The 14,919-nt window shown below is 29.0% G+C and overlaps 1 protein-coding gene across 2 annotated transcripts in view; it reads right to left on the reverse strand.

Moving 5' to 3' along the window:
* The window catches only part of LOC136988883 (colorectal mutant cancer protein), a 64,044-nt gene that overhangs the window by 39,065 nt on the left and 10,060 nt on the right, over window positions 1-14,919 (reverse strand). For both annotated transcript variants that reach the window (XM_067286883.1, XM_067286884.1), the window contains exons 2-3: window positions 8,527-8,816; window positions 7,833-7,981 (exon numbers count right to left, since the gene is read on the reverse strand). In XM_067286883.1, the coding sequence (XP_067142984.1) occupies window positions 7,833-7,981; window positions 8,527-8,816 (439 nt within the window). The remainder of the gene's footprint in view (window positions 1-7,832; window positions 7,982-8,526; window positions 8,817-14,919) is intronic.

The following is a 14,919-nucleotide window of genomic DNA, read 5'->3' on the forward strand; positions in this document are numbered from 1 at the left end:
TATATATATATAAACTGAATAGATTTCTAGAACAAATAAACATATATTTAAGTAAACACTTAAACTGTTTAATATTAATGACCATGATGCTCGCTGGCATTATAATTATAAATTGCAATTGGGCTTACTTAATAGATTCATTTCATTTCTCTTGTTTATACAATATACTAATTAATAAAGTTTAAATTTTATCAAACATTCAATTTTTATTTACCTTTATTCATTTCTTATCATTCTAATTAAGTGCTTTCAATGTGTCACTAACAATGTGTTATTTAGTAACTTTTATTATATCATTATTACATTGATTACTTTTGTTTTAAATTCAACTAAAGCTATAAATTTTTCTATTTGGTTATTCTACATTTAATTTACATATATACTGTAGATGGCCTAAACTGAAGCCAAAACATTTTGTAATAAATAATTTTGATAACCTTAATCAAGAAGATTTTGTTTATTGAAGAATTAATTGCTTGCTACATCTATATATATATATATATATATATATATATATGTGTGTGTGTGTAGGGTGATTCAAAAGAGATAGATAAAAGTGATGAGGTAATCAATTACTCAATATACAGTAAAAATTTTTTAATACACTCCTGTCTGATTCTCAAGTTATGGAGAAAAATCTTTATTTCAAATCAGTTTGTTATTTCAATATTTTTTCAACATTAACATTATTACAAACAACCACAGTTCACTATTTGTTAGTTTTCTTATTAGTATGGGTGCTGTATTGATATTGCTATCTTTTAATCATTTTAATCCTATTATTAGGTTGATTTTTCTCACAGAGAACAATCCTGTTTAGATGACAAATGATTTTATTGTGGCATATTTTAAATAATTTTACAACAAATGCATTTTGGGCTAAGGTAGTGTTTTAGCCCCTCTTCAGTGCTATTATTTATTAGTTTAGAAACATTACATTTTAGTTAACTAACACTTCAAATTCATTTTTCAAAAACATTCATGTTTGAAAATGACAAGAAATGTTTGTCTGTGCAATACTAATTGCAATACAGAATGTTGCTGAATATAAAACTAAAACTTCTGCAAATAATGTGACAGCAGCCAATTTATTTTGTTTTGCCGTTTTTCAGTGCTAACTAGCCTTAAAATCATAAATGATTTGACCAAGAATTTTTCTACAACTTGTTCACCTTTGAGAATTAGACAGGGTGATTGTTAACTTTTTTACTGTAAACTGAATAGATTGATTGTCCCAAAAAGTTTTATCTACCACTTTTGATTTGCTCTGTTTATATACTATTATTTGTTGTAAATCTTTAACTTTATCTTTATGCATATTAGGAAAAATGATCAATTCTCCATATAAAAAGTAAAATTTTTGTGAGTATATACAGTATGTATATGCAAATAGAAAGTAATATCAATATACTGTATTTACTCGCATATAAGATGAGGTTTTTATTCATTTTTCACTGCTTTGAAAACCTAGGTCATCCTATAAGCGTGAGCGAAGGATTCTTTGCGTTTTTGCAATAATTTTTGTGAAACATGTATACTTCATGCTATCATTATAGGTCTACAGTCTATTTAGCGTAAGTTGGCACCTATTGTACACAAATTAAGACACACTTTCCTTTGTTTATTGGTTTAATCCTACGTCCATTAATTAAAAACTGTGTTGCATCTCATTCGTTCGCAGAAAATAGTTTCTAGTTATTTATAAAAACATTAATGAAATACAGGTCACTTAGCAATAATTACAAATGTAGTTATTTTATATTAGTTAAATTGTTATTTTTAATAAATATTAGCATATTCTGAATCATTAAAATAAACTTTTTCCGGTCATGCGCATTATAATGTTTTGGTTTTGTTTTCCATTCATCACATATTAAGGTAAACAACCATGTTTGCCTTAATACGTGCATTTGATAATATTTTATTTGTGATTAAACAAAATAAAATTAGAATTGCATTAATCTAATTTTCTTTATTTTGATCTCTAAAGTCACACCTCATCCTATATGCGAGATCATCTTATATCCGAGTAAATACGATATTACTTTCAGTTTGCATATTCTCAAATAAGTTTGAATTAAAAGGACATTTTAAAAATGAAATATATAAAAACAATGAGCAATTATTTATTTTAATCTGCAATTTTAATTAATTTAATTTAAAATATATGCTCTCTATCTCAAATTACTGGTGGCTTGCCCCTGTACATCATACTTTTCCTTTAACAATAGAGTCATCCTGGTCATCTATCTAACACCTTTCAGGAGAAGATTTTTAATTGAAATAAAATGACTTTCTGTTTGCATTGGAAGTTCATATATAGTTAATTGGAATCTTCAGTTCCTAAGGTTTCCATATCTGGACTCATCTGGTAAGACAGGCAGATGAATGACAGTAGGAATTTATAGGTCTACAATTTTTTCAAATTACAGCCTGATAATAAATTGTCATGACATTCAGTTTCAAAACTAAGAAATCTTGTGTGTCTTTCAGACAAAATTATCTTAATAAAAGAATTTCTCTTAAGTTACAGTTTTTTCTAATCTCTACACTTTTAAAATTGTAAAGATCAAGAACAAATGAACTTTAACATGGAATAGAATTATTATTTATATTTTATCAAAAAAATTTAACTTATTTACTTTAAGATTAATAAATTTTCATTTTTTTTCTTTTTATCTTTTAGAAAAAAAGAAAATTAGAAATTATTTATGCCATTAAAAAAGTACAAGTACTGAAAATTTAGTTAATAACATTATTCTAAAATAAATGTTTGTTTTCAGAGAATATTACATTCAATTATTACCACCACTTATTAATAAATTTTAAGATTTACAAGAGTATTTCCTTTATTATGAGAATATTTTAAAATCTTTACAAGTATTAAAAATATGATATACCATACTTCTGTGCACATTATATGCAACAATATATATCCTGTACTTCTAAGTGATGTTGAAATCATTACCTTTACCAGTATGCAGCCTAAAGGACTATTTTAAAAATCCTTTCTCCATTAATTTCTGTTAGCAGTTTTTGCAGATGTTATTATAAAATATGTAAAACAAATAAAACCCAAAATATTATATATAAAAAATTTTAAAATTCATAATATATTATTTCCAAATATTATGGACTTGAAAATTGAACGCTCAGCTTCTATTCTCTATATGGAACTTGCATATGGTAAAGTTGATGATCAGCTTCTAACCAGTTCTATGGAAAGTCATTTTATAAAGAGGAAGAATTACCAGACACTTATCAACCTTCAAAGTATAAACACAGCCTCTTATATTTCAATCAATAATTGCTTTATTGGGGTTAAAACAACCATTCCATTTGATAGAAACAAATAGGAGTGTGAAATGATATCAATTAAAGTATAGATTGATAGATAGAAATAAACAGGCAAAGACTAAAAATGCATGATATGGTTCCAAATTCAATGTTTTCAGGAAAAATCACGATGACAGATGTGTATGACTATGTCGTGCAAAGAATTTTCAAATTTCCTCAAATTAAAGCTGCTTCTAGTGATTTTGGACAAAGGAAAAAAATCTCCAACTATGCATAATAAATTTCTAGTTGCAAATTAGCAGATAAACTTAGCAGCTTCATATTACATATTTGATCTTAAATAGACTTTTATGAATAATCTACACACAAAAATACAGTAAGCAGATGCATTATTTTAAATATTTAATAGTTATGTCTAAACTGATTTATGTATATATTCATGCTATAAACCATAATAAAAAACTAAATTATAAATAACTAATTTCAGTAAAGAATTCTATTGCATTTTTATTATTATTAACATAAACAATGTTGTAAGTCTAAAAAGTACTTTGCTAAAATATAAGTTGAATTATTTGATCTTAATGAATCTATTAATTAAACACATTATATGAGTGATTTTATTCTTTTCAATATTTTAATAGTAAATTTCTTATTAAATTCAAAATAATCATTTGATAAAAATTATTCTGTAGTCCTATACAACTCTTATTGGCATCAATGTAATATTGGAATATTATGAAAAAAAAAGAATAAAAATTAAAAGATTGACTTAAAATTTATATCATAATTTTCTTATTTTATATTAGAAAAGTTTTGTCATGATTTAATTATGATTCTACTTAATTGATCTATCACTATAATTTATATTTTTAAGGGATTTTATAAAATTTAAATAATATTTTTTGTGAATGCATGAGAAATAATAGAAAACACTTTTCACTAGAAAAATCACTTGTAAAAGACTAACTTAATGGCATACTTTTTGTTTTAAAAAATTGTGATTGTTGACAAAAGCTTAATTAAGTTAATAATCTAGCATAGGGATTTGTAACATTGTTTGCTTGTCAACTCCTTTTCAAAAGTAGATTTAATTTTCAATCCCTTTATGTATTGATACATAATAGGAATAAATTACAAATAAGATAAATTTAAAAAATCAAATAGGACTTTATATGTTTTTAGTAAAAATAAATCAAAATTCAAATCTGTATGTTTTACTTTACTAAACTTAAAAGATATAATATTATGATAAGATATAAAGATTAAAAAATTCTTTAAACTCTGCAATTCTGCTTTGTAAATGTATGAAAACACTTTCAGCTATTCAATGATCCAAAAATAGAATTCTAACTTTATTTTATCTGGTTGGTTACATACAGCTAAATGCATTTTGGGCCATCTTTCATTTTATGGCCCATCTTCAACAACTCTAAAATTATTTATATATATATATATATATGAATACAAAGTTATTTGGATTACAATAAATATATAATAAAAGTTCCTTACATTGTATTGCAGCAATCATACATTTAAATATAAATACAAATATATACAAATACACGAAATAAAATATTATTAACACCAATACATTAAAAATGAATAATAATGCCAATACATTAAACTAAAAATGCTTTGGACTTAACAAATCATCAATCTTTAAAACCACAGATAAAATGTCACGTTAGATAAAATTATAATATTGTACAAATTTGGTTTAATAAGTTTCTAGAATTATTCCTAATCACTAAGCAGAAATGATGTCATATCACTTAGTGGTAATTTTCATTCTATCACTAGTATTCAAAGTATTTCCTTTGATTAAACATTTTAAATTTTCTTTTATATATATTGTTCTCACGATGTAAGATCTTTATATAATTTTTATCTATTGTACATCCTGTCTGTTCTGTATGATATTAACAAGATGATTACTTATATTTAAGATGTATAGCAACTTCATGCTCTTTTAATCTTTTATCTAAGTTCTTCCTGTTTCTCCTATATAATAATATAGGAATTGATATGTGTATTATAATTTATAAACTATACCTGCACTGTCTATTTTTTATTTTTTATTTATTACATAATATACGAACAATACATTTGTATATTTTATTTGAACATTTTTCAAAGTTAAACAGTTTTAATATAAGCAAATTTAATGTGATTTAAAAAATATAAAAAAGAAAGTAATTTACATCTATGAAGAAGAAAGTGATTGTACCATTTTTTTAATATAAAATATGAGTAGTTACTTAATTAATATTTTAATTAACTTTTTATTATTTCTTGCATTATGTCTTTTTCATATGTTGTTCTATTAAAAGTTTGTTTTTTTAATTCCATAACATATGCATTCTTTTTAATTGTACATGGGTAACTTCAATGGAAACCTATTATTTTCTTAACATTACAAATTTTTGAAAAAATTTTATATGTAAATCTATTTGGTTCATTTAGAATTGTAATATCTAAGAAATTTAATTCATTATCAATCTGTTCTTCAATATCAAACTTAATACTTTTTATCTGTTTTTTTTGGCTATCTTACATATTGTACTGCTTTTGATTTCTGGGGAGTTAAAGAAACAATATATATATATGTATATATATATATATATATTATAATATAATATATATATATATATGTAATAAACGATATATCTTTAAATGTAGTCATTTCCAATTTAATGCAAGTAATTTATTGTGAAAATTACATGTTCTGCACATGTAAACTGAAACCTACTTCCTATTATTTTAAATAGAAAAAATTTTAAAGTATTATAACATCAACCAAAATGCCAGATTTCTTAACATGTCCGTCTCTAAAACAGTGTAAAAGATCTGTATATAAATAATAAACTATCATGTTAGATTTTAAAATGCTTAAAACATTTTTTATAAAGTAACTTTATGGTCTGTATTATGTACTGTTAACATATTAACATTACATTTGTTGACACTTGCATACCTTTCAGGTTTATATATGATTTTGAAATTCTACTAACTGTATTTGGAACATAACTTGAGACTTTCCCTAATTATCATTTTGTTAAAATACTTTATAGTTATGTTCTAAAAACTCAATAAAGTATTTTTAAATTTGAATTTAAGATTGTTCATATTGTTTTAAATCTAAATGAATAAAACATATGACCTGATAATGATTACTAATGGTGATGAAAAATGTTAATTTGTTTACTAAACTTATTGCTGGAAGCTATGTTAATTATTCTTTAATATAAATATTTTAAACTAAACACCATATTGAGAAATACATATGCTCTATTAAGTTTAGAATTAAAAATCAAGAGACAATCAATTGGAAAGATGTTTTTCAGGGTTTGTGATAACAAAAATAGACTTATCCAATGAACTCAAAACAATCTCTAGTAATTTATTGACTCCCCAAATAAATCAATGGGGTGTCAGGTCTTCAGGGATTACTAGCAGCCAAGTTGGGGACCCATGATCTAATGAATCTATCTCTTTTCCTCAAATTCAAAAATATTCATAATAATAAAGTAAATTTATAATTCATGGAAATTACTTATATAGTAATACTATAAATGAAACAGAATGCTTTCATTATTTAATATTCATCTGAAAATAATTTTATACCATATTTTAATGGAATGACTGGCATGCCACCTAAAAATGGGAGACCAGCATGCTGGAAACCCTGGGGTTTCTGTCATGCCAGTTAAACTGTGACTAAAATATAAAATTAAATTAAGATCTAACAAAACTAGTGGTTTATTAAAAGTGAAAGAAAACATTCTTCTGAGTACAAAATAATAGCAACATTGTAATTTGACTGACCTAAAATCAGGAAGAGAGTTTTTGTTTACAAGACAATAAAGCAATCAACAACTTATTGACATTAGTAGTATTAATAGTAGTTAGTGTGGGCTACACTGACCATCTACCCTGACCTTAAAAATGACACCGTCCTCTCAAATTTCACACAAAGCTGATGTTAATTGGTGTAAGCTCAGATAATTTACAGCAAGTTTCTTAAATTTAATATGTTTAATTTTGTGTTTTTGAATCAAATAACAATAGAATACACAAAAAAAAGCACTTTCAGAATTCCAAGAGTATTTTATACCATTAGAAAGAACACAAATTAAGAAATTCAACATATAATCAGTTTTTGATATTACATGAAAAGCAGTACCATGAAATGGTTTTAGAATAAAAACTTGTTCATTTTTTTAATGTGCCCTCTAGAGATGGATGTATAATCTCACTTAAACCAGCATGCTGGTTTTTACCATAAGGAAATATCTGATTTCATGGTCTCTATGGATAGACCGGCATGCCAATCATTCCCTGAAAATATGGTATTAAATAATTATTTTTAAGATTTATCAAATATATTGCTTGTTGAAACTCACTAAATATTAAAATGTGTTCATTTTTGAAGTTGCATAGCTCGTTTATTAATGTTGTATTTAATATGCATTATTCATCTAGCTGATTATTAAGTATTAAATAATACACAACTATTTTTTTAAAAATTTTACCTTGTTAGCCAAATCCAATAAGTCACTGCTGTTACCACTAATAGAACCTCCTGCTGCTTCAATTAATTTCTGTAGTGTATTAGGTTCTGGACTGAGATCACGTGCACCAGAATCAAATTCCCAACTTTCATGCTTTCCAGATGCAGCACCTAATAAGAAAAATATTTTTATTAAAAAAACTTATATTTAAGTACAGCCTTACTCTGGTATCCAAACTCATGTATCTGAATTGAATAATCTTAATAGTATAAATTTATTCAAAAGTCAAATGTAAAAATTTGAAAATTGCACTAGTGAAAGTAAGGAATAGAAACTGATTCTATTCCTAGTGTATGTTTTGGTTTATTTTAATGGCATTCTGTCTGTGTTCTATGTGGTTCAGTATATTCTTATTAGCTGATTCACAACAGTTCATCCACATCCACATCCACATCCACATTCATATTTGTAAACAGTGGAAAAATACATTAACAGTAATGTGTTTTTATTTTGTTGTTTCACTATTTTGAAGATTAATAACTTGTAAGTAATCATTTTGGATTGCTTTCTAAAACATTTCTAACATTTTTGAATTTGTATAAATCATTATAATACCATTCTTAATATTTCCTAACATTATATGTGAGTTAAAAGCATTCAAAATTGTTACACAATTATTATTTTCATTACTGAACCATATTATATAATATCTAACCTTGACTAGTATCACTGCCAGTTGGCCAATGACCAGTGCTCCCACTTCCTGGAGCGGGTGATGTTTGTTGTGGCGGTGCTACACGAATATCTGTAGTACTAGTTCTATGCTCTGGATCTTGAAGTTGGTCTTGCATTGTAAGTGCATTAATCTCATTCATTAATTGCATTCGTCTTCTTAAAAATTCGCTGTATGATATACGACCCTGCTCATCGGCACCAAGTTGTTCCATAATTTCTTCAACACAATGTTCCAAATTTAACTGACGACAAACTGCTAACAAATCTTGGCTACAAATAATAAAAGGTAAAATATATTTTAAACGATGATACATTCTTTAATATTTATATAATCTCATAATAAATAAAAAATTTTTAATATTAATTACAAATCCCCATTTATATACTTACACACATGCACACTAACAGATATTGTTGATTATTAAAACCAATTTCTCTTTCAATTTTTTAAAAAAGAAATGTAAAAATATATCTGATTCATAAACTGTAATACAGCATGTCCAAGAAAGAGCTTCATCATTCTAAACATTAATAACAAAAATAATAACAGGTGAAATGAAATGCAGTTTTCTGCAAAATAATAAAGAAATCTAAGAGTTTTTTCTGGTATCAATTACCTCACTGGACATTTTCTGTACATGAATTACTTAATAGTGTGTTTCCTAATGGATTGGTCGTGGAGGACCCATACCTTGGCCTCCACAATCACCTGACATAACTCCACTGGATTTCTTTTTTTGGGGTTATGTTAAAGACAGGGTTTATCAAACACCTGTTTCTGATATATCCGTTTTAAAGGAAAGGATACAATTAGCAATCCTCGCTGTTACACCGCAAATGTTAAAAAACACTTGGGGGGAAATCAAGTACAGACTCAACATTGTTCGTGCTACTAACGAAGCTCACATACAGCTACATTGAAGGTACTGTAAAAAAAACTCTTAGATTTCTTCATTCTTTTGCAGCAAACTGCATTTCATGTCACCTGTTAGTATTTTTGTTATTAATGTGTAGAATGATAAAGATCTTTCTCAGACACGCTGTATAGATTTAATTGAATAGATAAGAGAATCAAGGAGAAAGTCAACATTTTCAATTTTATTAAAATACAAAATTCAAATAATAATAATAATAATAATCTTAAATTCTGTTGAATTATGAAGAATTATGAAAATAAATTTCACAAAACAATATTTGTTTAAAAGTTAAAATTATATGTGGTACCATCTCATCTGTTATGAAATTTTATTAAAAAATAATTTTTTATATTAATTATTATAAAAGACAAAAACCCTTACTTTTGTGATAGAAGTGAGTTTTAAAAAAATTGTAATGTCAACAACAAATAAAATTTTGATTAAGTCTGACCCAAAATTACCTCTATCTCCTTTCTTGACTTGCAATCTCCATTTTAAATATTTTTTTGTAACTTGTTTGATATAGAAAAACAACTCTCTTGCTGATAAAGGCCCTTAAAGTGGTTGAAAACATTTGTGTTTCTATTAAATTATATGCTGAAGTAAGTATGATTGGTGTACAGTGTTTTTAATCAATGGTTCAAGCTTTAAAGAGTGTTTAAATAGAAGAATTCCTACCAAATTTCAAAATTTTTGATCCATGGATTTTACAGTAAAAAAAAAAAAAAAACAGGTCAATATACACATACAAATTTTGTGCTTTTTTACCGAGGATCCAATACTATCAGATAAACTAAAAATCTCTGAGCCTACCCATAAAAATCAACAGAAATACTCATTAATGTACCAAAGTGTATTGAAGAATCAGAGGCTCTAGAAGCTATCTACCACCAAAATATGATGGTAAGAGACAGAGCTATGCCTGATAAGTTCAGTAATTTGACAAAAATAGTGAGAATACTAAACTCTATACGAGGAAAGTAATACAGACACACAGTCCTGGCTGTCTCCCCACAACTGAGAATTCTTATAAAAATGAAGAGAGTCTCCATCGATGGGTCTTCTGTGGTGGTGTATGACTATATTCAGCTGCTATACCTGCACAGGATATTGTCATTTTGCAAGGGACTGCCAGAAAAGGATGAGTGCAGCAACTGCTTCAAAAAACAGATATAAAGAATGTGAAAACCTGGATAGAGATTCAAAGTGTGCAAACTGCACTAAATACAACAAGTTGGTCCTCAGTGAAAAAGAGTAAACTCAGATCATAACTCCTTCTCTCCAGGCTGTCCCAGTCTAAGAAGATACAAGGCACTCAAGATAAACCTAACGAACTATCATAAGTTTAGTTGACTATTCAACTATTACAAGGCCAAACCAATCATGGAAAATCACACCAATATCTATACATCTAAACAGGCTCATCCACAAAATCACAATAAGATTCTTACAATCTCCAAGCCAACATATAGAAGAGTATTGCTGCCACCACAGATGCCTATTGCATAATGTTGCAAGAAAATGCAAAAATCCCAGTGATTCAAAAACTATACTTAGTATAGGGTAAGATTACTATGTTCAGTATTCATAAGATCCTATCACATATCTCCAATAGGCCCATCCGCCGTAGTTTCATAGTTATCAACAACTCCATTTACACTCAGCTCACCACAGAACAGAGTGACAGCAGAGGATCTCCAACATCCCTTACATCATCTTAGAAACATGATTTCCAATCTGTTTCCTGCTCCAACCCTGATTTGTGGAGACTTCAATTCAATGTCTCCAATCTGGTTCAACCCAAAGAAAGATCTCAGGGGTCATCTGCTCCATGAGCTCATCTCTGACATGTGCCTGTTTTCAATCAAGATTAGCTCCCTCCCTATGTTCTTATTAGGAAATAACACAATTATGAGAAAATCCCTAGAATGTACTATGTTAGAGCAGTTCACCCCAAGTAATCACAGATACATCAGGACAATCATCTCCCCAACATCATACATAACAAGCCTATGACAATATCCACCAAGATAATTTGGACAAATTATAAGGAAAATATAATGCTAATTTGGTCTCCTCCCATGGAGATGGAGAATCTGATTGAGTATTTCCATGGGATGCTACATAAATCATATTTCCTATCCACAAAAATAAAAACAAAGAAGATCTCGGCCTCTTGCTGTACAGACAAAGGAAGCTGACATGGTGCACAAAGCACAGTCTGAAAACCAACAGGTACCCTGATATTCAACAATCACTCAGACATCTCATGTTGAAAATTAGGAAGTACAAAACTGCCATCAATAGAGCCTGTTCTGCTTCTTGGAAGAAATTCTGCACTTCCACTTGCAGAGCTAAACCGTGGTCTACTCCTATTACATTACTATCAAGAAGATGAAATCCTCAGGTATCCCCCTCACAATGGCCATGAAAAACTTGGGGAATGGGAACTCCATCACAGACACATACATGTACATTCTTAAGCAGTTATTCCCTTCTGACAATATGGAGATGGATACAGAGTATCATCAAGAAATTAAGAGGCAGGCCAACAAAGAACTGCAAGTGAAGATGACAAATCCTTCACTATGACTGAATTCAAATAAACAAAAAAAAAAAAAAAAAAGATTTCTGGCCAAGACAAGGTTTCTAGTTTAATGAACATTCATGCTTTTAATGCCATTTCAGTTTCTTTCTCAGCAATCTATAATAAGTGCCTTTTAATGAGCTTTTTCCCAAGGCTTGGAAGAGGGCCTCCATCAAGCTGATTGAGAAACCAACCAAGAAGTTAACCACTTTTCCCAATGATTTCAGACCCATCTTCCTCCTGCCAATTCTTGGCAAGGTTCTGGAAGCATTGATGACTAACAGGATCACTTTCTTTACAGAGGCCTCTCAGAGGACCAATGACCAACAATTTGGGTTCAGGGAAAGAAGGAGTACAACTGAGGCCCTAACTAACATTGTTAAGTACATCGAGCAGGTAGAGTCATACAATAAGCATGTGTTAATGGTGATGATAGATTACAAGGGTGCATTTGATCATGCTTGGTAGTCAGCCATAACATATAAACTACTGAAGGATAACTGTCCCAGAAACATTTCCACACTCCTCTCTAGCTACCTATCGAATATAATGGCAGTGGTGGAACGCAAAGTCTCCAACTTTAAAGAATGGACATTGTTAAAGCTGCCCACCCAGGTTATTTCTCTGGAATGTGCTATATAATTCTATCTTCAAGGTTAGTGGTTATGCCTTAGAGAAGTGCACACTTTAATTCAGCATTATGCCGACGACACTGTTGTCCTCAAGGTGCACAAGAACCAGGCAGTCCTCCAGGAAAACATGAATAATCTTCTCAGGGTCCTGGTCCACTGGAGTAATGAGAATAAGTTAATAAATCCCAAGAAGTGCCAGTGCATTGTATTCCCCAAGGACAGTCCTCTTTCTAAGAGGTCCAAGATTATGATTGAGAATAAAAAAGTGCAATACATTTCCTCAGCATCATACTAAATGAGAGGCACACCTGGACCCCTCAACTAAGTATATGAGAAGGCCATCATGTGGCTCATGCTCTCAGGTCTAATATCAAGGAATATCCAGGAGTGGACTCTAAGGCATCTAGAGTTATCTGTAAAGGAGCAATAGCATCCATGGTCTACTAGGGCTGCAAGGTATAGCTAACAGGATGCATGTGAAGAGGAAGCTCCTTTCAATAGAAGTTGGTAGCAATCTTTGGTGAAGGCATGTAGGAAAACTTTCACTGAGGCACTCTTGTCCATTTCAGGTATGGTACTGATCAACCTTACCGTAGAGAAAAGAATCTGGAGGTTTCAGCTCCTGAATGCTCTTCCTCTGTGCAGGGGTGTTATTTGCATGCAAATAACACCCCGCATGGGTAAACAGTCTTCCTAACTCATTTCAGAAGGTCTTAGAACAGATAGAAAAAGAAGACCTCAACACGTTAAACTACAACAACATATATCACCCTGCTGAGATTATAAACTCCACCTTCTACATAGATGGGAGAAATATTTCCCAGGGATAAATGCTTATACCAATGGGTTGAAGTGCATGAAATTTTGCATGGTCCATGCAAAATTTCAGAAATTTTTGACAAAAAGCACAGGAGTTAAGCTTCAAACAGGATGAACAAAACTGTGTGCCCCCCCACACACTAACGTCCATACATACAGAAATTACCCCAAATTTTTTGAATTTCTCGGCATTTCAAGGTATTTCTAAATCCAAAAATGTAAAAATCTTGGGGAGGGTCATTTTTTGACTGATGCTTTCCCTCTGTTATATATAACAGCTAGGAAAGTAAAAATTAAATAAAATTAAGTGAAATAATTATATGAAACAAACTAGCTGTTACCCGCGACTTCGACCAGCGCAGATTTTGCAAGCAAACACCATTAATATTCAGTATTTCAATAATCATAGTAATTGTTAAATAACACCTACCGCCGAGAATGATGAGAATTGCTGAGAATCAAATAAACTGTTTTCAATTTGATCAATTTTCTGGAACGTTTACAATCGTTCTATAATCGAACCAATATGCAATAACAAATTCAAATTTAAAACAGTTTGAACATTTGGTTAAAAAATCAAAATATATAAAAATATTTATAACAATGTCTGAAATGTTATCAATTTAATATGCCTAAGTACTCAATGAAGACTAAACGTAGTTGAAAACAAAAAAATTGCATCTAAAATAGTACAGTAGAAGCCGTTCTTCAGGTTAAGCCTTAATCCTCTCCCTCTCCCCCACGGGAAATTTCCAAAAATTCCTTCTTAGTGTGTGTTTTCATGACGTACCCTAACTGTGTACCAAATTTCACCTCCTTAGGTTCAGTGGTTTGCTCTGGGTGATGACAAATCAGTCAGTCACCCAGTCAGTCAGTGAGGACAAGTAATTTTATATATTTAGATTAAATGACTTACAATGAAAATTTAAATAAACTGAGAAAAAATTTTCTTTAATTTTTAAAATTGTGTGATACAATAGAAAAAAATATATAAGTAATCTATAAATAGTGATATCAATAAACAAAGTAAACAAACATTGTATCATTCATTGCAACCTTTTGATTTTTTAGTAGTCAATTTGTGTAAAATTATACTCCAATTATATATGTTCATACAGAATATTTTACCTTATATGAAAATACATAATGCATTAATTTTAATTTTCAGATATAGGAAGATTTATTTCTTGTGACTATTTGTACTATAAGATCATGTTATTTTAAAACTGTAAAATGAGATGCAGTAAATCCTAAGTACATTGTATATTAACTTTTTGCTGTATCAAATTCTTAATAGCTTTAATGATACTGTAGATAGGGTTTAAAATCACTTAAACATAACATAAACTTGGTAATTAATTATACAAACAATTCCTTTTAAAACTAAATTATGTAAACAAACCATACTTAAACTTTTA

The sequence above is a fragment of the Centruroides vittatus genome, unplaced genomic scaffold (assembly GCF_030686945.1).
Source record: "Centruroides vittatus isolate TY-2023 unplaced genomic scaffold, ASM3068694v2 scaffold_386, whole genome shotgun sequence".
Lineage (NCBI taxonomy): Eukaryota > Metazoa > Arthropoda > Arachnida > Scorpiones > Buthidae > Centruroides > Centruroides vittatus.